The sequence below is a fragment of the Saimiri boliviensis genome, chromosome 14 (genome assembly GCF_048565385.1).
Source record: "Saimiri boliviensis isolate mSaiBol1 chromosome 14, mSaiBol1.pri, whole genome shotgun sequence".
NCBI lineage: Eukaryota > Metazoa > Chordata > Mammalia > Primates > Cebidae > Saimiri > Saimiri boliviensis.
Genome location: NC_133462.1, coordinates 70,671,695 through 70,699,681, shown reverse-complemented (window position 1 = coordinate 70,699,681; position 27,987 = coordinate 70,671,695). Strand labels below are relative to the sequence as shown.

Below are 27,987 nucleotides of genomic sequence, written 5' to 3'. Positions count from 1 at the left end.
GTACCTTAATGAGAATATACACAAACTCAAAAATGACTCAGAAAATAAGAATATTAAAATTTCTATATCATATATTTAAAAAGGCAGAGATTAAGCATATTGTATAGAAAAATGTAAGAAACCAAAAAAAACTACTAGAGTTGAACACTATCTGATATTAAAAATACAGTGCATTTTAGAATAAAAGATCGATGAATTTCACGAAGTATTTAAGGCAGAAGAAAAATGACATCACATGGAAATTTAAAGTGATATCATGGAATGAAGAACCTTAGAAAAGGAAAATGTAAGGGTAATATAAAATTTTTAAAAATATTTTTAAAGGATAATTTAGCTTCAGGCTGTGATGTAGTAACAGGGATTCTTATTCTTTCACCTGAGACAAAGAAACAAATAAATAGCAAAATACTGGAAAAAATTCCTTTCAAAAGCAGTGGACATTGGGTAGTAAAAGACAGTGAACCCTCCAAGATGGGAAATGGTGAGCTTTATGACTGCTCTGGCTTACTGACTTGAGTGAGTTCCCAGTTCACGGTACAGGGAGGATAAATCCATGCAAAACCTGGTGTACTCCCTGAGGTGAGACACAGTTATGAGTTTGAGTAGATCAAGCTGGCTACAGCTGATAGGGCAGAGTATCAGAGACTAGTGAGGTACACAGACAAAGAAGCCCTGAGATCTTGAGATGCTCTATCTTGAGTATTAAGCAGACTACTGATCCCCATGGGTGTCAGTAAATGCCCTCAGGCTGGGGAAAGAACCACCCAAAAACATCAGAGGGCACTCCAAGCACAAGATATGTGAGAAATTATACCAAGACACACAACAATCAAGTTGGACAAAAATCAGTGATCAAAAGAAACTAGTAAAAACAGCAAGAACAAAAAGACACAACAGATAGAACAGAGATAAAAATGACAGAAAATGTATTGTCTGAAATTATTCAAGCAAGAAGATAGGAAAACAATGTGTTTCAAACACTAAAACATGTTAATCTGGAATTTCTACACTCGGTGAAAGTATCTTTCAAAAACAAATTAATAGCAATACTATATAATTTCTCCCAGAAAACAGAAGAGGAGAGAATACTACCCAAATTGGTTTTATGAAGCTAATATTGTCCTGATACCAAAACCAGATAAAAATAGTTTAAAACAACCCAAAACTACAGACCAAAATCTTTTGTGAACTACAGACCAAAATCTTTTGTGTTTTTGAACACAAAACATCCTTAACAAAGCATTAGTGAATACAATTCAGCAATATATAAAAAGAATTATACAGTACAACCAAGGCAGTTTATTTCTGGAATGCAAGACTGACTCAATATGCCAAAATTGAGCACCACAGTAACGCACTGAAAAAGAAAAATCACAAATATATTAATTGTTGCAAAAAAGTCATTTGACAGAATTCAGCAGCCATTCATGGTAACAACTCTCAGAAAAGCAGGAACACAGAGGAACATCATCAATTTGATGATGGACATCTATTAAAACACTATAGCTAACATATTTAATGATGTAAGACTGCATGCTTTCTCTGAAGACTGGAAACAAGACAAGTACGTCTGCTTTCACCGCTCTTGTTCACCATAGTACTAGAAGTCTAGCCAGTGTAATAAGAAAATAAAAGGCATATATTTGGCAAGGAAAAAACAACACTGTTTTAGTTTATAGATGACATAACAATCCTAAAAATCTACAGAAAAACTCCTAAAATTAATAACTGAGCTCTATAAGATCAAGACCAACATATAAAAATTGTGATTCAATATGCTAGATAAAAAGCACATGAAAACTGAATATAGTAATACAAACTGCTTAAATCAATTACAAAATAAAACACAAGTATAAGTCTAACAAAACATACAGAACTTGTATGTAGAAATCCTCAAAAACACTGATGACAAAGAAATGAAGTATCTAAATAAGTAAAATATCAAGTTTGTAGATTGGAAGATTCAACATAGTAAGGATGCAAATTCTCCCCAAATTGACATATAGGTTTAAAGTAATTCCTATCAAAATCTCAGCAAGATTTTTTTTGGAGATACAGACAAGGTTATTTTAAAATTTATGTGGAAAGGAAAGGAACAAAAATAGTTAAAAACAATCTTGAAAAAGAATAAATTGAGAGGACTTACTCTACCTGATTTCAAGATTTATATATATATAGTTATAGTAATTAAGACTATGTGATACTGGTTGAAGCATGGACATCAATCAGTGGAACAGAAGACAGAACCCAGAAACAGAACTACACAGGCAAGATCTAGCTGGATTTTGACAAAGGTGCAAAAGTATTTCCAGTATAGGAAACATACTCGTTTTAAGAAATAGGGATGAGACACTGTTAATAAGCATGTAAAAACTGATTAACATATTCACTTAGAAAATGCAAATTAAGCCACAATATAATACTACTATATACTTATTGAATAGATAACATTGAAGGATGAGTCATAATGACTTGGCAAGGATCTGGAGCAATAATACTCTCATTCACTGCTGCTAGAATGTAAAATGGCACAACTATTTTCTCAAAGAATTGGCTATTTCTTGGAAGGCTGCAAGTATGCCTAAAACATAACCCAGACGTTCTACTCCTACTTAATTACCAAACAAAAATAACACACATAGGTCGATGCAGAGACTCTTACATGAATTCATAGCAGCTTTATTTATTACAGCCTCATACTGGATGGAAGCAACCTAAGTATCTGTCAGTGGTGAATATATAAACAAACAGTGATACATCCACACAATGTACTACTGAGCAATAAAACAGATAACTATTAATGCACACGACATGGAAAAATCTCAAGATAATTTTGTTGAATGCAAGTGGGCAGACATTGCATGATTCTATTTACACAAATAGGGATAATGTACATTTTATCAAACTTAAAAAGTTGTGAGGATCAAATAAAATGAGATATATGCCTGAGAGAGAACCAACTAATATATGAAAATATTATTTATAGTATTTTCATTGAAGTAATACAATTTCATTTTTCGGTCATTATTTAACAATATATTCCTGGAATCAGATCATGACTCTCCTTATGGTTAATCTTTATTGAGTGTTTATCATGTACTGGTTTCTGGCTATTTATTTATTCAAATCTCAATAAAAATCCCATAGGATAAGTATTATTAGTATCATTTTACAGATAAGATTGAGACCTAAAACAGAGCAGCAATTTGGGTTAACAGGAATAGAGCTCCACTGAGAATCAGGAAACCTGAATTTCTTGTGTTGACCTGGAAGCTGTGGGAAAGTCTTTAACCCCTCTCTCCATCGTCATTATTAAATACCAATAACAACTACTCAGCTTACTGCACAAAGCTCTTGTGAGGATCAGATGAGATAATGTGAAATAGCTTTATAGAGTATTAATGTTATTCTGTGGAAAATTACACGAACACAAATATTTTTGGAAAGGTAATTTAAATACAGTTGTAGAAAAGATAAAATAACACTATCCTAACTCCTTTCATGTTTTTTCATTGTCCTTATTTATATTAGTTAAAAATACTTTATTTCAAAAATTTAAACATTTAAATACTTAAAAGGTTTCCAAATATTTGCAGAATTGAGTCGGAAAAATTATGCACAGATGTTTGTCTATTGATTTTCATTAATAAGACTAGCTACTCTCTACAGTGATAAGCATTTTAATAATAAATAAGTCAGGAAATTGAGATTTCTTAATATTTTAATTATCATTATAATTTGGCAGTAAAAATCACTTTTCACAAAGACATTACACGTATGTTAACAATCACTCTTGATTCATTCATTTTTGCTTTTATGTTTCTTCTGGCAGCTTTGTAAGAATCCATGACTTCAGTTTGTCTAACTCAGTTTTGCTTAGCTCATGGTAAACATCTGGAAAACTATGAAACTTGGTGGTCACTCCTAGGGATTTTAACATTGAGTTTGTCTCTTCTGCCCAAGAATGAAGAACTAACTCATCTGCAGTACCATGACACTGAAATAATTCAGGAAGTACACCATTACTTTTCTGAAGAGCCTAGAGAAGAAGATACAAAGACAGACAAGTTTAAGAAATTCCATCTATGATCATTCTTAGAAATCAGAGAGACCAGGAAAATTCCAATTTTACCAAGACTTCGATAACTAATGGGGTTCAAAACACAAGAACAACAGACAGAGGTAGTGCTGTCTGAAGTATACACCGGTGGGCCAGGCCTGGGGGCTTAGCTGGTTCCTGGTACCACCTAAGCTGTAGCTGTATGTCACTTACATTAACTCTATAGAGGATGTCTCAAAAACGGCCAAATCATTTCCTGAAGAAACTGAGTGACTTGGGAAGACAGACCTCTTCACACAGTGTGGAAGGGGGGAGTAGTACAGAGCTAAGGTACAATCAAGGGGACAATTACATTTTAGTTCTCTATTCTATATTTGCTTTATCATTTCCACTTCTGATATTGAAGGTGTAACATTATAATTGAAGTTGCATCATATTTATATGTGAGGATATTGCTGAATAAGAACTATCAACTATGTAATTGATTTTTATGTTCATGATACAATAAGCAAACCCAGCTATAACCATCATGCAGTTTTAATATGTATAAAATTTATATATATGCTCTCCACAACCACACACATATTTATACTTTCCTCCTTGACATTTTGCTTAACAGTATTTCTTGTACAGGGCATTTCCAAAACATTAATAATCAGCTGGAATTTAATCACTATGATTCATTTGGCCATGAATTCCAGGAATGCTCAATTTACATAAAGTGTACATCAGCTGTATGTGTTTTTACAGCTTTATTACCAATTTTGTTTTAGTTTCAACATGTATATATTTCTCTTTTTTTTTCAGTTTTGTTTGGTTTTTTAAATCTGGAACTTACCTGGTAAACAGCAGATGCTTTATTCAGAAAACTAGAAAGAGCAAACACTCCTGCCACATCTTGATGATTTCTATATGCTAAATGCATTGCCATGCATCCTCCCATAGAAAATCCTCCTAAAAGCAGCAAAAACACACTTAACAGAAAAAGCAGAATACATGAAAATAATTTAGGATATATAACTATTTTCCATAAATATTTTAAAAATATCCAGAGACCTTTAAAGAGATAGAATGCTAAAAAGAAATGTTGTCTCCTGTAAGTCTCATAGAAAAAGGCCTGCGATGCATAAATAACCCTGTTTCATCGATGTCACCACTGGTAAAGACAGTTGTGCTATACAAGGAGCTGGGACTAAACAAATATATCATGTTCATCAAGTAAAATATCTATCATAATTCAAAATGAGTCATATTACAAGCATTACTTAATACTCGATATCTACTTATATTTTGTTTACAGTCACAGAAATCCTCACACTGCAACTACAATTAATAACTTGCACATTTTTGTCTTACTTGCTAAGCTGTGAGCTCCAGGAGGAGTTATGTTTCTAGTATCTGGTATAAAACAGATGCTTAGTGAATTTTGAATTAGGAAGAATGATATAAAATTTGGGGAGCTAGTTAACACATTTTTGGATTACAATATTATTTTGGAAACTAACTTATGGTGGTATAATAAAAATAAAACATGCATGTCTATATGCAGTTTTTAAAACCAAAGTTTAAAAAAAAAATTAGTCAAACTGTTACTGTCTCTTTAATGTACCAAACTCTATGTCAGTCACATATACAGATTAAAATACACAGTCCCTCCTGTTCAGGAGAACTTTGATGAGGAAACACATCCAACACAGTGAGGTGATGGCAGCAGAGAGAATGGCGATTTCAAGGCTGGCAACAAGCCACTGACTCAGTGTGACTTTCCTAAGCTTGAGAGAAAGCTAAGTGACATCTCATTACATTCCATGAGAAAATAAATATAGAATGTTAATCATGTAGCCACACACTCAGGAAAATACAAAAATATATTTTGATGTAGAATTCAAATCTCCTAATTTCCAGTCTGTGTTTTTTTTTTTTCACTTAACCAAGTATAAAGCTGAGCTCTTAAGAGACTATAAATTGAATTTACTATAATAATCTTTTTATACATGAAAGGAACTGAGGCCCAAGGAGATTAGGTGACCTGCTTAAGGTTGTGCCCATTATTTAGATATGGAGCTATTTAATAGTAATTTTGGAATTCAGATCTTTTGCAACAGAGTTTAATATCCTTTCTAGCATTCCTTGATATTTATTAAAATAGGACTACTTTATCTGGGGTAGGCAAGTAATATTATTTTGGACTCAGAACACAATACCTGAGAGAGGATTACCAGTCTGGCAAAGTTCACATTTTAAAAAAAGGCATACTATGTAAATAATGAATTAAAGTTATCTGTGATTTTCAACATACCAGCAAGAAATAATAGGGTCTCATCATCAGTAGCAGTAGCCCACATGGACAAGAGCCACCTGAAATACTCTTTCAAAATATCTCCTAATAACTCCAGATGCAGATACATCTAATTAGAAGTTCATAAATGATGTTGAGGGAGAAGGGAACATGAGCATCTTAACACTATATGTAAAATTTCCAAATGTACCTAAGATTCTGCAAAAGGTTAAAAGCTGCTGGGCTACATTATCCATGAATTTGTGCATTAATAAATCTTTGATATGTCCCATTTGGATATGAACAGCTTGCTGTAAATATACAAAATTAGTATTTCCAGTAGTTAAACATTTATTGTAGGTACACAGAAAGAATTCTCAACTTTTTTTTTTTTTGGTCACAATTCTAGTTATAGATCTCTCTCTCTGCTTCTGAAGTTTTCTCTGTAATAACATCATGGGGTTGTAAAGCCAACACATTTTAAAATAAAATTCTTATCAACATTTAATTTATTGAATATAAATCAGTTCTTCAGATTTTGAAACCCTTAAGGGTATTAAACAGTTTTTCTTCAATAATCAAATTTTCATTAAGTGCTTATGATTAATTGAACAAAATATCTTCTCTGCCCTCTTGGTGTACGTATACTAATGAGTTGGCTTCAACTTTACATGCCCAGTGGTAAGTATAGTGCTTTGAATGTAGCAGTATCTCAATAAAAGGTTAACTGAATATTTAGAAACCATATGTTACAGGTTTCTAATGAACGTAGTAATTTACAAATACCTCTTAAACTTATCAAAGAGACAACATTAGGCTTAACATAAGGAAACTTTAGTCCCCCTGTGACACTCCCTAGCTGAATGTCTTTGAGTAAATTAATTAAAATGCTGGATTTCATTTATAGTAAAACTGGAGAGATGGACTAGATAATCTCTAGAGTTTCCATCAAGCTTTTAAATAATAATAATCAGTTATAAAAATGAAATTCTAAGAGCTTTAAAAATGTACAGTTATTGTAAATACAGAAATCTACTTTCAGTTTAAGAATCCCTGTATCTCAGACACAATTCTAGCTTTCCTAAAAGTTCACAGCATAGATCTTAGACATTTACTTCCTTCATCTCTTCCAATCTCTCCTCTGTTCCTTACAGCCCATTTACTTACAAAATAATTTTGGGTTGCTTAAAATCAAACACACTGTTAAGAAAACTACATCTCAAAAATGGGAGAGGGGATGTAAGAAAGGAAAAGATGGGATCAGAGCAAAGAGTGAGACACGGAGAACAAAAAAAGACTCAAAGACCATGATGTGAGGGTGGGGCAGTAATTAAGTGTGCAACTGGGCATTTAACAGTTTCTCTGTAGCAAGGCAATATTCTTTAAGAGATGGAATCATAACAAGTCATACTAGAAATTTTTCTCAGCATTTAATTCCTTAATGAAATTTATTAAATGAAACTTTATTAAATACAAAATTCAAAATCAGACATTCTACATACAGCCACTTCTGTTGCTGATTCTTTTCATAAAATTCAGGGACATAAAGACTTAACAGTCATTAGAATTTAAAGATTATGGGAGCAGGGATTTTTGTGTTTTATTCACCAATATATTCCTCTATGCTTACAATAGTGCCTGGCACATAGAAAGTGCTTAATATTAAACTTAATATAACTGTAACTCAATAAGAGTATCTCTGCAAGGAGACACATTTATCATCAGGAAATATAGGTTTTTGGTGATTTAGTCTGATATAAAATAAAGCTTAAAAAAAACCTAGGAAATCAAGGAACAAATGATTAGTGTGCTCCAGGCCCACCATTCCTAATCTGACCTCGTAAAAGATTTCAGACCCAATCCCAGACCCACTAACAAAAATTTCACTGCATATGTCTAATTTTTAAAAGCTTTAATGCCATAAATCAGATGTCTAGAATCACAGCTGTGTGGGCAAATAATTCAAAATTAAGTATAATGAGTAAAAACGAAAAGTGAAAATACAGTCATGATTTAAAGAAAAATCCATACACAATAGATACCAAGGCTGCAGGAGTAAAGTTGTTATTTTTCTGAAAAATCCAAGAGCTTGAAATATGTGTCTGCCAAATGTAACTAACTAATATTTGAAATATGCCAGTGTGACCAAAGAACCAAAATTTAAATTTTATTTAATTTTAACTGAAGAGTCACATGTACCTAGGGGCTACCATATTTCTAGATCATGTAAGCTGTACAAATGATTGAAAAAAGCTTCAAAATGTATAAATGAAGCAAAAATAAAGTTGGTATTTCATAGATAATTTTGAGGTTAATATAAAGATAAAATGTAAATAAAATAGATTAGTAGGCAAAAACTTACATTAAAAAAAGATTTTAAAAGCATACCTATCAAGGACATTTTACATATTAAGTGGCGAACACTTCACTTTTGTTGACCAGGGAATGGAATCACTTTTTGTAGTTTCAGAGCCCCTTGATGGTAACAACTTAAAATAAAAAAAAAAGAGAGAGAGAAAGAAAACATTTCCCTCTCATAAAATGTCATTATGAACACACATAAATGTATCCAGCAGACATTTAACTTCATGTTCAATTCTTATAAGTTACAAAGAAGAAAAACATATTCATTGGAATATTATTATTTTAAGATTTAATCTAAAGTTCCTTTCCTATTTATGATTTTGTGAGGTAATCTGTAATTCCTCACTAGCCGTCTTTGACAATACAATGACATTTAGCATGGGACACTACTGTGAAAAGGGACTTTGTGTATTTTTTCATAACAGAAGAAAATTTAACACAAAGAACTTGTTATTTGAATTCAATTTTCCACCTAAGAGTCTAAAAAATGATATAAAATCTACTATTCAATAAGTAAATACCAAAATAGTAAATCCATTGTAGGTAATGGTTATAACGGATATTTACAGTTGCTGGCAAAGTATTTAAAATGTCAAGAGTTAACATTTCAACATATACTTAAGATTAACAAGCTGAATAAAACATGTTAAAAAATAATAAACCTGGCTTTATGAACTCTTTATATAAAATAAAACAGAAACAATCTATAAAAAGACTATATTGGGAAAATTAAGATAATCAATCTGAAAGTAAAATCCTAAAAAAAAAATCCACTTACAATTAAAGTGTGCTATCAACTGAAAAGAACTTTAAACATACAATAAAGTCCATTACCATTCTAACTTTCAACAGCTCCTCTACTTAATTGATGTACTATTTTAATTATTCTTCATATTTGGGAATACAGAAATTTTGACTAACATACTTATTTGTATCTCTCCTCTCATACAAAACTTGTGGGATAAACAAAATATATCTTTTTCTCTATGGAAAACTGTTAGAACAACCGTCCAGAGCCTTTAAAGTCTTACTAGTTGTTGAAGAAACATAAAATGTTTAATTAAAATATATATGTTCAAAGAAAGTAGAAGAATGCTATCATTCTGAAGTTTTAGCTCCCAACAGGGCTATAGAAAAAATTGTGTACAAATTGAGAAAAAGGTAACCTGGAAATTTTGGTGCTAGACTTCATTTTGGGAATTCCAACTATCCCTTCATTTATTTTTATTTTTAATCTTATTGCAAAATTAATATACACCCATTGTACAAAATGTTTCTTGTACAAAAATGTCTTGTACAAAATTTTACAATATTTCGTATTGTACAGGATAATTGTGACATTTTCTCTTAAATTTCATTTTAACCGTTAAACTAGCTCGACATGCAAAATTTTTTCTTTCATGTATACTAATTTGAAAGTCTACAGAATTACAAAATTTTATAATTATTTTTAATTGAAAACATACTGAGTGCCTTCTATGTGTGTGCACATATAGTACTTAATGGTTACATAATACTCAATTCTATTAATGGGCCATAATTCCCTTAACCATTCCCGTCATGATGGGTATTTAGATCATCCACATAAATTACTCAAGTGTCGTTTCAGAAGCACGGATTCTCTCTGCTTCAAAATTCTGAAAATATGCTCATATTTTCAACATTCTGATAAATCTGTTCATATCATTTGTCAGGTTCTATAAAACCTAGACCTAAGTTAAGCCTAAATTATATCAATATTTTCTCTTAACAACAAATTATCACCACCTAGTGGCCAATAAAGGAAGGTATTATGGGGACCTGGGTTCTAGTCCCAACTCTCCATTAGCCAGGAATCTCTTTGAATTTTAGTTTCTTCACCTCGGAAATGAGAATAATCATATCCTATTTGACCCACTGCAAGGCCCAAGAGATCTAATGTATGTGAAAACAACTTCAGAACTTAAAACACTACCTAAATATAAAACACTGATATATGATGGCAATTTAAAAACTATCCAGTGCAATAAAGATGCAGTTAATTTAAGGCTATCGCTATCACATATACTTTCTAAGCACAACAGTACACAATGGAAAAATGACATACCTTTCTCCAGTTTCCTGTCTTACACAGAAACAAACTAGAAGGACATGAAAAGTTCCAGACAAGCTTTAACAGTGATAGAGAATATACTGACAATAAAATGCTTACATTCCGCACACTGGACACTTTCATATGTTAATAAAGCCAGAAGAAGGCAGGATAATATATTATTAACAATTTTCTTCGAATACAGAATTTGAATCATGGTTCTGTCAATGACTATATTGCCAACTTTTGAAAAATAATTTAAAAGTCACTATTTTATTGCCTGTTTTCCCTAAGTTTTATCTTAATCTCTGGTAGAAACATATGAAACATAGAGACACAAAAATAAATTCAAAAAAATCTACATTTTTCTTATATTCCTAATGTACAGAGTGAGGATTCATGAATGTCTCCAAGGAACCCCCTTTAATTGAGCATCCTCTGTAGTGAGCCTTTTGCTGAGTTCTTCCTATCTTAACAAAGTTTACTAATTGTTTCTATTAAGAAACCACTACATATCCATTGCAGAAAATGTAGAAAACAAAGTCTTCATAGTTAAACCCCAAAGACGATTAAAATTTTAAGTGTAATTTTACTCATCCTAGTATTCCTCAAATCTTAAAATAGTGGTCAGTTTTGCACTTCATCATTTTACTAGAACTATTGAATTTGCTTTCCTGCTATCTTCCTGACCTTCACACAGACTGGTCGGCCCTCCACAGTTGTCTGCATAATCTTTCTAAAATGGCCATTTGATCGTATCACTCACTTCCTGTATATAATTCAGTGATGCTAGGGTTTGGGATGTACGCCTAACTATTTCCTGGGAGGATTTAACGTGTCCCTTGCTTTCTTTCATGAATATGTTTCTCTCTTTGTTTACTAGTCACATTCTCAATCATTCTTTGACTCAGCTGCCACTTAAATGAAGCAGTTCCCAACTCCCAGAAAGATTTACTTCTCTCCTTGCTGCCTGCACTACACCTTCTACATTGTTCTTCAATAGTACCTCCACGGTATTAGAATACTTCCATATCTGCCTTACTAAACCGTAAATTTCTTAGTCTCTTTTGTACTCCAGCACTCAAAATTTTATTGACAATTTGAAAATAAAATTTAGTGAGAAGTATCACTTTTGATCTAAGATAAGATAATCTTACTACCTAGAAAAGGTGGAAGATCACATATTATTTAAAAAATTGCTTCTAAAACCGAGTTCAACATAACAAAACACCACTAATCAAATAAAACCACAAAGAAAGAATGGGCTCCTATCTACATCACATAAGAGAGTAGTTACACAAATGAAACTACACTCTGAGACAGGGTTCCATTAGGACAATATTATCTTATATTAAATCAGATATCTGAACAGATTATTCAACAAAATGAGTAAGAGTAACAACTTTTGGGCCTATCACCTTCATATTTTCTTTTCAATTTTATATTTTGATAGTTTTTTGCATTATAATTAATTTTTAATAGCAACCTAGCCTGGACAGGCATGGTGGCTCACAGGTGTAATACACATACTCTGGGAGGCTGAAGCAGAAGGAGCACTTAAGATCAGGAGTTTGAGACCAGCCTGCGCAATACAGAGAAACCCCATCTTTACATAAAACAAAAAATAAATTAAAAAAAAAAAAAAAAAACAGCCAAGTATGGCAGCATGCACCTATCAACCTAGCAACTCGGGAGGCTGATTTAGCAGGATCACTGATTCCAGGATTTTGAGGGTGCAGTGAGCTATGATCACACTACTGCACTTCAGCCTGGGCAACACAGCAAGACTCTGTCTCAAAAAACAAAATTACCTAACTTTATTCCTCACTATGGGTTATGCATACTTAATAAAAATTGTTTGGAATCTCATATGCATTTTTTTTTATTTTCAACTATATCCCTCCTTTATTAAAATGTTATGAACAGCACTTAAATCTGACTTAGTAACTTAAATGTACCCTAATAGACATTGTACACAAGTATAAAAGCTAGTAGAAAAATGCTAAACAGTAACTCTTGTTTAAATAAGCTAGGAGCAATGAAAAAGAGGAAGGCATAGCTCATATACTACTAGAAAAACAAAACAAAACAAAAACAAACAGCTAGCAGGGAAGAAACAACTGAGCTACCTGTAAGTCTCCAAGTGGTACCACTGTTCCAGTGTGGCCTTCTGCTATCTAGGTGACCATGGGATGGCTGGTATAAAGTATTAACAGCAAGAAAACTTTTTCAACATTACATGTCAGACACATTTGTAAGTATATCACACAAATTGACTAGTTCAACTATCACAACTCTAAAAGGTAGGTATTATTACTATCATCCAAGACACAGAGGCTAAGGAGACTGGACACCTACAAAGTAGGGAATATAAGATTAAAACTCAGCATTCTGGGTCTAGAACCCAAGTTCTTAACTATATTATATGATGTCAGCTTATGGGTATTTGTAATTATGATGTTGCTAACTCAGGGAACACATGTACCAATAATCCTAAATCATCTCTAATAGAGTAATGATACTGTCTCTTGTACCATATTTCCAAATATATGAGAGATTCAGCTAGATTACTAAGACAAACAACAACTGCAACAAAAGGCTTTAATACCATTTGCTCTATGAATCAATAACTAATGTATGTGACGAATCCAGCATATGAAAACTGGGGTAATAGGACTAATGTTTTGTCATAGTATTAGAGGTCAAGAAACATGTGTTTTGTGGCATGTGTATAATTCCGTAAAACTTAGTGAAGATTTATTTTTACGGGCTAGTTAAAGAACTACACAGTTAACAAAAACAAACATGACTGTATTTGCACTTTTGTGGTCTGTTTCTATATCTCAATGCAGAATAAAAGGCTTTATAGATGTTAATTAGCTTATCTCACAAAATATTTTACCCCCATTTAAAATTTGATAATATGAAATTAGTAAATCTTAGATTTTATACTTTCAAAATAGTCAACAAATCTTCAAAAAGAAATTTTATTCTCATAAATCCAAAGAGCCTTAACAAAATCCTGACCATATAACTGTTGCTTTAGAATTATAAATTAAGACTGTCTTTAACAAGGTTCTCTTGGTACTTCAGAAAATAATTAGTCTTCCATTGTCTGGTAGAAAGAAACAAAAATAAACTCCAGATGTGTCAAATAATTCAGTGTAAAAAAAGCCACACTAGAAAAACCAGCAGAAAATTTATTTCAATATTCACCCGTTCTAATGAGAAGAAAACTTAAACTCAGAAATTATTTGAAAAGACAGATTTTTAAAAAGCCTTTTATGTCAAACTATCATTGAACTGAAAATAACAAATTAAGCACAAATTAAAATTAGTTACCACTTCCTGCATACTTATTTTGAAAAAACTTTTCAAGACCATATTATTCAATGTAATAAAGTTCTAATTCTACTAAAGGTGATGAAAGTATCAACCGGTAAAACTTTTTGTGAAAGGAATTTGATAAAATGTACCAAGAATCTTAAAAATGTTCAGCTAAGTGAAAGAATCGTTGGCTTTAAAATGAAATAAAGTTAGATTCAAAATTCATATTGGCTCTCAGACCTTAAGAAAATCCAGAGATTTCAGGTTAGTGGGCTGCCTCCATGTGCCAGAAGGCAACTCTATGGAGACAGAAGCTTCTGTGCTCAGGACCCTTCCAGACCTTCCCATACATATCTCTTTACGTGGCTGTTCCTTTATCCTTTATAGTGTCTTCTATAATCAAGACTTTATATTCAAGCAAGGAAGAGCAAGCAGATCAAGATGTGTAGCTCTTTTGCTGCCAAGCTGTGGTTTTTGATAGATCATAGCATCAGGTAGACTATCCCCCAGAGATCTTATGAACGCTGAAGGCCAAATGCTGTGAGAAGAAACTGGACTTTAGGGCTGTAGTGATGGATGAGGTGGTGCCGATAGTTAAGCAAGGAACCCAGGTCTAAGGATCAATTGCTTATCCCACATAATGGCAGTGAAAGTATCAACCCCTTGGGTGATATCAATGTTTTGCACCATCTAGAGAGATGCCAGTTAATGAACTGACCTCAAGCCATCCTGAAATGCACTAGTAAGTCCTAGACATTTCAAGAGTTGACTGGCTATGGTGTTCCTCTGCCAGATACTTTTTCTTAAGATGGCTATGAAAATGTTGCTACAATAATTGATGAAGCGGAAGTACTGGAGTTACCAGTGGTAGTGAAGAATACATGGGGTCACAGAGGTAAAGCTGTTTTATTGGCTTGAGATGAGCACAATTTATTTGTCTGATCTAAGCCATCTTATTTATCATGAAGTTCTATACCTGTTCCAGAAGTATGTCGAAGAGTTTCATGGAGAGGATGTATGTGCCACTGTCATGGGAGGCGGTATGGTTGGCACCATGTTATGTTGTTCCATAGACAGAAGGATGCAAAGCAACTGCTCACTAGGTGGTGTGGAGATGATGTGCTCACTGAGTAAACAAGGGAAGCCGCTAGCTGTCCAGGTGTTTAATATCCTGGGGATGGATGTGTGTGGCACTGAACTCTTGATGAAAGATGGCTCCTTCTATGTGAGGCCAATGAAATTTGCTAAAGTCCTTCAGATGGACCTTAAATTGAACTTCTTGGATACTTGAAGGCAATAATAAAAGATCAGTGTTAAACAGTTTAGAGGTTTGATCATGATTACTTGTACAATTTTTCCCCATTTTAAAAAGAAGTGTAATAAAATTTTTTCATAGACTAAAATAATATTAAAGTTGAGTGAAAGGTTGATTATTCATGAATAGACTAATACTTCTTATCTGTACAGTATCTCATTTCACCTCAGTAAAAAGAGACAAAAGAGAAGTTTCCAATTTATCTTAAGATATTCTAATCATATCTAAAAGAATTTACCTTGTGGAGGATAATTGAGGGACTCATATATACCTCATTAATACCTCTGGCTCATTAACAGAAAGAAATATTTAATACATTTTTTTCACTGAATGACCATACTTTGGAACACGCATATTACTTGGTATCAAGAAATAAATGGGGAAGAGAGAACTGATTAAATCATCATTCATATGTTCATGTACAGACCTTCTGGTTGTCTCATATATTACGATATATACTTTGAATAGTCACATGCCATGTGTAAGTAGATAAATGCATTTAAAAACACAAATTGTACAATGTCTGTATTCGATGAAAAGCTCAAGTTTCTGTTGGTAGGATATGGAAACCAGGAAAACTGTACTCAGCCTTTTTTCAACTTAACCAACTTTATCACAGGAAATGTCTGAAATTTGTTCACTTATAGCTTTACTTACTATGCATATTTGTGCATTCATATAATATTGAAACATAGCTTTAGCAATCTATTTCTGGGTTGTACAGTCATATATTAGAATGAAAAGAGAAGAAAAGGTCAATTTAGATTTTATAAACTTGGGTATCTTCTTGAATTCCCTTAACAATTAAGATAAAGAATAAGAACAAATCATTCTGGAATAACCCAAAGGAAACAGCAACAGATGTTTAAGTGAATGTTAAATTTATTTTCATAATTATTTAATAACTTTTATATAATATTCACTTCCATTATAAGATAAAATATATTTATCCAATGTATAATCATGATAAAACTTAATTATTGTAAATTTACATATAGTTAAAATTATAATTCTAAACTATACTTTAAAAACAATTATTTCTGATAGTTTTTATGTCACTCATGATGAAAATTGAATTATATATATATAAAATATATATTATATACACATATATGCATGCAAGTATAGACTATTTTACTTAAAATTTTTAATAATAGCTTTTTTTTTTCTTTTTTGGTGTCTATAATTGACTGGTCATTTCTGCTGGCTTTTCTACAATAAACTTCAAAACCTTTCTGTATATGCTGTCAGTCAGAAAACTACCGCTGGAACATTAGAAAAAGTCAACAAGAAACTGGATTTAATCAAGTGTATTTACAAGAAATGTAGTAAGACTTTGAGAAGATATCAAAGGCACTGATTTTCAAAAATCATCTTTTTCTCAAGAAGAAAGCAATAGAAAAACAAATTCTCTGTATTCAGTGAGCCCCAAGTTTGGGGCTTGGGGGGCTTAGAGAAATTGCAAAATTAAATTTTATGTTATATTTTTCTCCCAGGTGACTTTTTTTTAAAGCTTTATGGGTGCTCTGGCTGCTAAGACATAATCCCCTCTAAGAAAATACAGGTGCTCAAACAGGTAACTTTTCTTGCTACTGTTTTTGTTTGTGTATTTAACTTCATTTAAGATTTGTTTCTGCTTTGAAAAGTGTCTGTTCATGTCCTATACCCACTTTTTAATGGGGTTATTTTTTTCTTGTAAATTTGTTTAAGTTCCTTGTAGATTCTGGATATTAGACCTTTGTCAGACAGATTACAAAAATTTTCTCACATGGTATAGGTTGTCTGTTCACTCCAATTACAGTTTCTTTTGCTGTACAGAAGCTCTTTAATTTAATTAGATACCATTTGTCAACTTCTGCTTTTGCTGCAATTGCTTTTGATGTTGTCATCATGAAATCTTTGCCTATGTCTGTGTTGTGAATGGTATTGCCTAGATTTACTTTTATGTTTTTATAATTTTGAGTTTTACATTTCAGCCTTTAATCCATCGTGGGTTGATTTTTGTATAAGGCGTAAGGAAGGGGTCCAATTTCAATTTTTCTGTATATAGCTAGCCAGTTTACCCAGTACCATTTATTAAATAGAGAATCCTTTCCCCAAGACTTTTGTCAGGTTTGTTGAAGATCAGATGGTTGTAGATGTGCAGTCTTATTTCTGAGATCTCTATTCTGTTCCATTGATCTATATGTCTGTTTTTCTCCCAGTACCATGCTGTTTTGGTTACTGCTGCCTTGTAGCAGAGTTTGAAGTTGGGTAGCATGATGTCTCCAACTTTGTTCTTTTTGCTTAGGATTGTCTTGGCTATATGGGCTCTTGGTTCCACATGAATTTTAAAGTAGTTTTTAAAAATTCTGTTAAGAATGTCAACAGTAGTTTAATGGGCATACACATGAATTTTAAAGTAGTTTTTTCTAATTCTATTAAGAATGTCAATGTAGTTTAATGGACATAGCACTGGATCTATAAATTACTTTGGGCAGTATGGCCATTTTCACGATATTGATTCTTCCTATCCATAAGCAAAGAGCGCTTTTCCATCTGTTTGTGCCCTCTCTTATTTCCTTGAGCAGTGGTTTGTAGTTCTCCCTTAGGAGGTTCTTTGTATTCCTAAGTATTTTATTCTTTGTAGCAACTGTGCATGGGAGTTTATTCATGATTTGGCTCTCTGCTTGTCTCTTGTTGATATATAGGAATGCTTGTGATTTTTACGTATTGATTTTTGTATTCTGAGACTTCGCTGAAGTTACTTATTGGCTTAAGAAGCTTTGGGGCTGAAATGATGGAGTTTTCTAAATAAAGTATCATGTCATTTGCAAACAGAGACAGTTTGACTTATTCTCTTCCTATTTCAATATACTTTATTTCTTTCTCTTGCCTGATTGCCCTGGCCAGAACTTCCAATACTATGTTGAATAGAAGTGGTAAGAAAGAGCATCCTTGTCTTGTGCTGGATTTCAAGGGGAATGCTTCCAGTTTTTGTCCATTCAGTATGATACTGGCTGTGGGTTTGTCAGAAATGACTCTTCAGACATTTCTCAAAAGAAGACATTTATACTGCCAAAAAACATATATATGTATTTAAAAAAAGCTCAACATCACTTAACATTAGAGAAATGCAAATAAAAATCACAATGAGATACCATCTCATGCCAGTCAGAGTGGCAATTATTAAAAATTCAAGAAACAGATGCTGGTGAGGGTGTAGAGAAATAGAAACACTTTTACACTGTTGGAGAGAACATAAATTAGTTCAACCAGTATGGAAGACAGTGCGAAAATTTATCAAAGACCTAGAACCAGAAATACCATTTGACTCAGCAATTTCATTACTGGGTATATACCCCCCAAAATATAAATCATTCTATTATAAATATATAAAGATACAGGCACACATATGTCCATTGCAGCACTATTCACAATAGCAAAGACATGGAATCAACCCAAATATCCATCAATGATAGACTGGGTAAAGAAAATGTTGTACATATACACCACAGAATACTATGCAGCCATAAAAAGGAAAGAGATCATGTCCTTCGCAGGGACAAGGATGGAGCTGGAAGCCATTATCCTCAGCAAACTAACAAAGAAACAGAAAACCAAACACTGCATGTTGGGAGCTGAACCATGAGAACATGGACACACAGAGGGGAACACCACACACGGGGACCTGGCAGGGAGATGGTGAGGAGGAGTCAGGATAAATAGCCAATGCATGCTGGGCTTAATAACTAGGTGATGGGTTGATAGGTACAGAAAACAACCATGGCACTTGTTAACTTATGTAACAAACCTGCACATCCTGCACATGTATCCTAGAACTTAAAACTAATTTTTTTTAAAGATTGGATTTTGTTATACTAGGAGTTTTTAAAACATAGTATGTTGCAGAAAAATGCATGTATCTCTGGTACTGAAAAATGAACTAGATAAAATAATGGATCCAGGGAAGGAAGGAAGAGGATGAGCAAGAGACAAATGGACAGCAGTTACCACTCAGTGTGATAAACTCCTCAATACACATTCATTAAAAGTACTACTCAGAATATTTTCTTCTTTATTTTTTGCTTATGAAGACTGCGTAATTTTATTTTTTAGCAATTTTTTATCCTAATCTTTCCTTTTCCTATTGCCACCATACCACTTCAGACTTTTATTTTATTAAACTGCTTTCCCTGTGTCAGACTTCTCATCCTTTTAGTTAACCCTTCTGCCAAATTAAGTTTTAAAAGTACAATTCTAATTAACTATGACTTGAAGACATTATTTAATGATCCTTTACCAATTACATATGCTATTATACCTACAGAATAAAGGATAAAAACTGAAGACAGTATTTACTGAGAGTCTAGAATAAACCAATTATTTTGTTCATCTCTCAGTAAACAGACATGTTGTTATTATTTCCACTTTACAGATTAGGTAGCAAAATTAAGTGTAGGTAATAAGTGGTGAGCCAATTAGGAAGTGGTGGACTTTAGATCTGAACCCATTTTTGTCACCATTATGCCATCGTGTTCTAGTCTCTTACTGTGGTTATCAGAGTCAACAGGTACTTTCTAGTTGGACAGAAACTTTGTGTCAGCAAACTAATGTCCAGACAGACAAAGACAACAAGGATTACTTTGTCTACTTCTATTTTACTGTTCATATCATTCCCCATACCTAGACTTCTACACTGCAATAATTAAAATTTTAATAATTTGTGCATCTTAAATGCCACTGCATCTTAAATGGCACTGCCATCTTTCTATTAAATCTTTCTCTTAGAGCCCCAAATGCATGACTACTTCTTCCTCTGAATTCCTATGGTACTAACTGACAATTTACCTATCAGGTCATGCTATTCATCACAGATTTCCTGAGTATTTGCTCTGTGCCAGGCATTGTGATAGGTCCTTGGAAATAAAAAGAAATATACACTATCATTTGCTTTGAAAAGCTATTAGTTATACCACATTAGAGTACTCATCATAGCCTGGCTGGCATTACAGGTACCACTTTAAGATCCTCATCAGTCCTTCCAGTTGTAAAAAATATGTAAAGTAGATAGATCTTGTTTTATTTATCTCTGTGTCCCTCTGAATAACTATAATATTGCATGGCACATAATGGAGACTTAAAAAGTATTTTCTAAAGATTGAATGATGACTGAACGATATATGATTCACATATTTTGAATTCTGTCTTCTAACTACTTCATAATCCCCTAGACTAAGTCAGGCTTCCCTTCCCTATACTCTCCCTAGTCCTCTCATAATGCTCCAAATAATCTCTATTAGAGTTAAATATCAACATTAAACATAGAAACACAGAAATATAGAGTTAAACATAATGAGGAAACTAAGGACCAGAAAGGTGATGTTACTGTTCTAGAGGCCACACTGCTTTTAATTAAGCAGAAACTAAAACCAAGACAGAATACAATGGATTTTATCCATTATATCATGCTGTCTCTAATAACTCAACACAGTTCAGTACTTCAATAAACACAAAAAAAGTTTATTCGTTTACTCAAATCTCATCTATAAAGAATTTCAATGTACATTTTAATGTTATTTTGAACAAATACTTAATTTGCTTTTTAATTTCATAATTAAATATAATTCATTATAAGTTAAATAGTTACATTTGGAAATAAAACCCTTTCACCAAAATATGTCCTGCACCATTCACATTCTACATGCTCCATCTCACTTTTGTATGTATTAGAAAAAGATTTTAATAATTTATGTATAAATGAGTACAGAAACAGAAAAAGGTATTAAGCAGAATGAAGAGCCTATATAAAGTTATTTTTATTCCCTTAAGAACAGGGCTTGCTAAAGACAAGTGTAAGGAAAACTAGTTAATATTCTTGTGAGATTAATACTTTATTCTTGTGAGATTAACTGAAGATTATAATTTTCACAAATTTAATGGTATATTTTGACTGTATATCTTAATAATGGCAATAGATGTTTAAACTCATAAGACTTAAGGTACTAGAAGTAAAATGTTTAAAAAATTTAAATAATCTTTTAACTGAAAATTAAACTAGAAGAAACATTTTAACTGCCACAAGATTCTCAAAATGTTATTATTCAAAAAGAAAATCAATTAAAGTTTTATGAGCTGTTGTTTATAATTCTAATATCTTTGAAATCCTCAATATGCAAAGTTTATCGGAAACTATGAATGCATCAAATGATACACAAGTGCTTCCAAATAATGTTCCAGGCCGGGTGCAGTGGCTTACCTGTATAATCCCAGTACTTTGGGAGGCTGAGACAGGTGGATCATGAGGTCTGGAGCCTGAGACTAGTCTAGCTAATATAGTGAAACCCTGTCTCTACTAAAAAAAATATAGAAAATTAGCACGGTGTGGTGGCAGGCACCTGTAGTTCCAGCTGCCTGGGAGGCTAAGGCAGGAGAATCACTTGAACCCAGGAGGCAGAGATTGCAGTGAGCCGAGATCGTGCCACTGCACTTCAGCCCAGGCAACAGTGCAAGACTCCGTCTCAAAGAAAAAAATAAAATAAATAATAATAATATTACAAGTAAGATTTGATGTATAGAATTAGGCAAAAGTGAAAAGAGCAATAAATTACCAACATTTAAAAGTCTTACCTATTAATATCCTGTTCTTCTTGATGCCACTTTTTACTTCATCATCAATCAAATCAGTAAGCACTTGACACATGACATCAATTGATTCAAGGTGTTCTGGGCAGTCATTGGATATTTTAAATCTGTCAAACCATACATTGGAGATTCCTCCTTTCATAGGAGTATAGGATCTATTTAGCAACCGCCCCCCAAAAAAGAGAAGAAAGGAAAAGGAAATATGAAAATGGATGCTTTAATTCCCAAAAATTAGTGTTTTGAATAAATGATTTCAATTTCCTCTAAGTTTTATACATTCAATGCATATTAAAAATACTGTCATGTAGACTGCATTAATTATCCTATACTTATATTTAATCCATTAAAATTTACTGATGTCCGTTCGTATCATCTTTACTTACTCCCTCCATCTTTTAAGAGGTAGAACAGTTACAGTACCAGTGAATCTTAACCCATTCATTGTATATTCATGCTCTGGAATACTATGTTGATTTTTTTTTAAATACACACACTTACATGCACAGACATACACACCATCAAGATATTCCAAGTTGTAATGGAGTAAAGGGGGTCCTGTGTTCAAGTACTATGTTTGTAGACGTAAATAAAAGGTAAACAAAAAAAATCTCAGAGATTTCTGTGGGCAAACACAGAGAGGCACAAGGGATACAATAGAAAAACACAGAGAACAAATGTTTTCCAAACATTTGTAAAACAGAAGAGTTGTACAAAAGATAATGGTTATTCCTTGGCAAGCCCTGCTTTCTCCTCATGTAATAATGAAAAATAGAGTGCCACAGAAAACATAACCAGTGACAAAAGTACCCATAGCAATTTGAAAGAACTCTAAACCAATGACAAGTAACATTTCCCTTTGATGAACACAGACACAGGATTCTTCCCATACCAATACCTGCACTACTTTGCCATCTCAAATTTAGCTGTATACTGTCACCTACCAAAGTTAGTGAAGTAAAAGCATAAAAAATGGGCAGCTAAATTGAGAAAGAAAAATAGAGGGATAAAAGACAACAGGTGAGACCTGAATGTGCTTTTGTACTTCTTCTCTAGTGAAAAACCGAAGTAAAACCTCAGCAAATCCAAGGAGCTAGAAATATTCAATTGTCATTGGCCTTGGAATGCATACAATCTTTAGGACTCATGGGTGGTACTGGAAGGGAATAGAATTACATCATTTTTCTATATTGATCATAACACTCCAAAATAAATGGACATCCACTAAAGGAGGTTGGGCATCAAGCTCCTTGGAATATTTGGAAAGTTTCTCAGGGAAACTGAAGAAGAAACCTGGAAACAAGAAAGTTGTGCTGACTAAAATTTAACAAAAATTCATATACAGGGTATCTTTTATTTACTCAAATAGAATCATATAAATATTACTTTGTAACATGTTTTCTAAAAAATTTAAACAGATATGATTAATACCTCTGAAAGTCAGTACATAAAAACTTTGTTTTCCTTAAGTTTATGCAGATAAATGTTTAAGATATGAAATTATATATATACATATATACATTGTTTAGATACTTTAAATATAAATCTTATTCATTTTTTACCCACCTCTCCATTCCTCCTCTTCTCTCCAACTCCCTCACACATCTTGTCCTTTATATTTGGTAAATGGTGTAAATAATCTGAAATGTATTCTTCAATGTTTTTCTTACACATTATAAACATGCATATTTACAGGCTATTTCTTGCAGCACTATTTGCTTTTCAAGAATAAAGTAGCCTATCTGCTTCTCTTATGTACATCATGCTTTGTTCCTTCAACAATTTCTTATGGAAATCCTTCCATCAGATATAATGCTAACTTACTCTTTTAATGGCTATATTATACCCTATGATAAGAATATTCCACAATTTAATCAGCCATTCCCCAACTAATGGGCATTAATTTGGTACATAGCTTTTAGCCACTAAAAACAATGCTTCATTAAACATATACATGCATGTTTTTATCTACTGGAGCTTTTATTCCTATGGAAGTCAAGAAGTAGGTTGGATTAAAAGGTACAATTTTTGTCTTAATAGATGTCTCAAAGTTGCTTCCATAAAAGTTGTAAAAATTCACCTTTCTACAAGAAAGGTAGTGAAATGTCCTTTTGCCCAGAGAAATAATAGCAGTAGGTACTGACATATATTAAAATGTTACCATTTAAGAGTATCAACTGAAGTTTTAAAATAAACTTCATTGAGGTATAATTTACATATATATTTAAACTATATTGAATTACACACATTTTAAGCATATAGTTCAGTTACTTTTTACAATGCAACCACCATATCCACAATAATACAGAACATTCCTTTTCCTCGAAAAATTCCATCATGCCCCTTCACAAGAAACTCCTATAAACCTCCCAGGCAACTAATTGAGTCTATCAATACTGATTTCTTTTGCCTGTTCTAAAACTCCACACAAGTGGAAATGCTGATTGATGTCATTTGCTATTTTTTTTCTTATTGGGGTTTCAATTTTTTTTCTTGTTTAAAAGAGTATTTTGTCTATTATTAACAAATATTTGTTACATTTATTTCAAGTATTTTCATCCAAGTCTATTTTGAATATTAATATTGTTATTACATATTTAAGGGTTTTTTTTTTGGTCTGGATAAAAGGCTCTACATTTGACATAATGTCATTCAAAAAAATTAAATTTCTGGGTCTCCAGATTTGCTTAGGAAGCGCCTAACAATCCATACATGTTTTTATATATGGAAGCCCAGATTTTCTTTTAAGATTTTTGTTTTCAGTTTTACATATAAGCCTTGAATTTTGGGGGTATTTCATAAATGGAGTAACCTAAGGATTCAAATTCATTTATCCCATAGGATAGTCAATTGTGCTTGTGCTATTTAAAGAAAGACAGAGAAAGGGAGGGAGGGAGGAAGACACCCTTCTCAGAGAACAGTGAAATTTTAGCTTTGCCACATAATAGTTCTGCGTTATCTAGTCTCCTTAAACCTGGCTTCTGTGAGAGAATTAAGGCACCTAAGACATACGCTATATATAATGAACTGACTTCCCTCTAAAAGTCTAGAATGGTACTAGATCTGTATCTTACTTGTAGCGGGTAAACAGTCACTCCAACAATTTTCTATGTTTTGTGATTAAGCTGAAGTGCTTTTGTTGAGAATGGATCTATTTTGTTCCACTAATCTATTTATCTATTAAGTTAGCATCACATTAATCATATTACAGTGGTTTTAGAGCATGTTTCGAAGTTGTGTAAGGTAAGTACCCCTCTCCTTACCATCGTTACTACTAGTCTGTGTTTTCATACTTGCCCTAGCTATTCTCAGGCATCTATTGTTCTTCATTATTAAATAAATTAATCAAAAAATTTAGTAAATTTTAAAATACTTTAAAGTAATTATCCTTAAAAAATTCTTTTGGAATTTTAATTAATATGGCATTATTGTCTGAGAGTTAACATTTTATGACATAAAGCTGTGAGAAGGGCAGATTTTTGCAGACTGAGCTTCTCCTTCATTGCTTTTTATCCAGGCTCTCAACTGGTGCAGAAAAGATAAAATCTTGCACCAACTCTATGCTAGGACTCCTACGGAGCCTAAATTATGTCATAACCCCATATGCCTCTGACCCCAGAAGCTGTGTGGCTCTAGCAAGGTAGATAAATTGGAATCAGAAGGGGAGAGAAGGCAGAAAGCATTCAAACCTCCTCCTCCCAAAATCCGTTCTCGAAATTAGCTAGCTTCTTAAAGTACTCTGAAAATGAGAGTAGGTGCTTTCCAAATAGTCATTGTCAGACAAAATGAAACACCAAATTGTAGTTAAACTGTCACTAAAATCACAGTGAAATTCTAAATCAAAATATCAAAAATACAACACTCACTGTGAAATTCAAATGAGACTATTACCCTTTTGAATTGTTTCTACCTCCCTTTTCATTTTATTCTGCTATTTCTGTGAGTGTTTATTTGTCTGTATAAATACTTAAATAAGGATGATATCATAGGCTAAAATGTGAATCATTCTGGGAACTCAGCCATTAATGGAAAAAAGTGATGTTCACTTAACTTTTTTCTTTGACAATGCCTTAATTAGAGATAGATGCTCAGTAGAGGTAAGAATCCCAGTGTAAGTATTTTACTAATGTGGTAGCTAAGAAAATTAAAATTCTATTCAAAGAGAATATTTGGAAAATTTAATGAGTCAAAAAATAATTTAGAACTCTTTTGCTAAGAAAGCATAACCAAGAATGTATAAATCCCCTAAAATGTTAGAATAACATTTAAATAAAACATAAAGGTTTTTTAAACAGCTAAAAACTGTCACATATGTTATACTCATTCACCTTCTTCCCCAAATAAATCACTTTATTAGCTGGTATAAAACTCCTCAGACATTACCACAATAAATAAATATGTTTGGCAAAGAACATCTGTGTGGTTCCTAAGTCAATCAATCAATCAATCAATCAATCAATCAACCTATTACATATTTGTAAAATATTAAGCTAGAATAAAATGTCCAAGGTTAAAAAAAAAAAAAGGAGTTGACACTCGGCTTGATACCAAGTTGTTCTGATCTGTGTTGCCTTATAGTCATAAAATCAAAAGGTCATTCATAACCTTTAAGATAACAAATTGGCACCAGTCTTCCTCTTCGTCCTCATTTCACACCACTTCTCCCAGCATTCACTAGGTTCTAGTCACATCTGTCACTTCATTTTCTTCAAATACAACAAGCTCATTATTGAGTGGCTTTGCATCTGATATCCCCACTACTTAGAACGCTCTTGACAACATTTCTGCATGGTGGCTCCCACTGTCCATTTAGGTTCAGCTCAAGAGTCACCTTTCCAGGGGAGTTTCTTTGACTTTCCAACTAAAAGTATACCTCCCTTTTATCCAGCAATATACACATATACTCTCTATTCCATTGTTCTATTTAACAGTTTTAATACATTTATCACTATTTGAAATTGCTACATTTAATTTCCGTTTATTTTGTCTCTACATGAGCTCACTGAGAGCAGGGACTTTATCCTTTCTACAGATACTGTCCCAGTGCTAAGAATAAAGCCCAACATAGAACAGATGCTAAATATTTGCTGAATAAATTTCAGTAATCATTTGTATCACTTGGGAATAATTTGTGTCAGGTGGAAATAACAATGTCTAAAGTTATTTTATTTTTGCTTTGAACATATTCTGACTTTAACACTTATAAAAACCTTACTGTTATTTGTAGAAAACAGACCATTTTTGTTTCTTTGTTTAAAAACCATTTTTTCTAAGAAAACTTTTTCATACTAGTATTTAAACATATCTAATACTTACCAAAGAAATATATTATTTCTTCAAAATAGCTGTTTTTAGTAGGGTTCCTTACTAGCATACTTGTAGTATAGATCTATTGACAGAAGGAAAGGACTCTCCTACTATCATGCTTCAGATAGGAATCCTAAGTGATGGAGTAAAGAGGACTTCATTGTTGACTATGTCTAAATAAAAAGTGCCCAGTCTATTTTAGAATACATTATTTACTGAAAAATACAAACGTTATGTGGAAAAACAGTGAATCCAAAAGTATGGGCAATATGCAAATCTTATTACTTTTAGAATTTTTTAAAACACTAAAAGAAACTATATTATCATATAAATCATAAATGACTTGTTAAATTTATTTTTAAAATGGGAATTCTAATAATAAAATACAAACTAAGAAAACCTCTCATTGTAAATACAGTCAAAGCATGTCACAGAAATAAAAATCTTTATTGGGTACTTTACAAATTACCATAGTGAAAAAAAAAAGCAGTATTTTCTATCTAAATGAACACAGCAAACTAACTGCTGACTTTCACTTAATATGCCCCTACCTTAGCTAATTTAAAACATCTATTAAATATAGTTGGGGAAAAGGGATACCTTATAATCAAAATAGTAATTCACAATTTAATCAAAACATACTT

General features: G+C 32.6%; 1 protein-coding gene and 1 pseudogene across 4 annotated transcripts in view; one reads left to right on the top strand and one right to left on the bottom strand.

The window, feature by feature from the left end:
- Nucleotides 1-2,666: 2,666 nt before the first annotated feature.
- Nucleotides 2,667-27,987, bottom strand: part of LYPLAL1 (lysophospholipase like 1) — a 38,914-nt gene continuing 13,593 nt past the window's right edge. For all 4 annotated transcript variants that reach the window (XM_003930341.4, XM_010340936.3, XM_010340937.2 and 1 more), the window contains exons 3-5: nt 22,025-22,194; nt 4,899-5,014; nt 2,667-4,039 (exon numbers count right to left, since the gene is read on the bottom strand). In XM_003930341.4, the coding sequence (XP_003930390.1) occupies nt 3,815-4,039; nt 4,899-5,014; nt 22,025-22,194 (511 nt within the window). In that variant the 3' untranslated portion in view covers nt 2,667-3,814. The remainder of the gene's footprint in view (nt 4,040-4,898; nt 5,015-22,024; nt 22,195-27,987) is intronic.
- LOC120361576 (beta-citrylglutamate synthase B pseudogene) lies at nt 14,542-15,391 on the top strand (annotated as a pseudogene).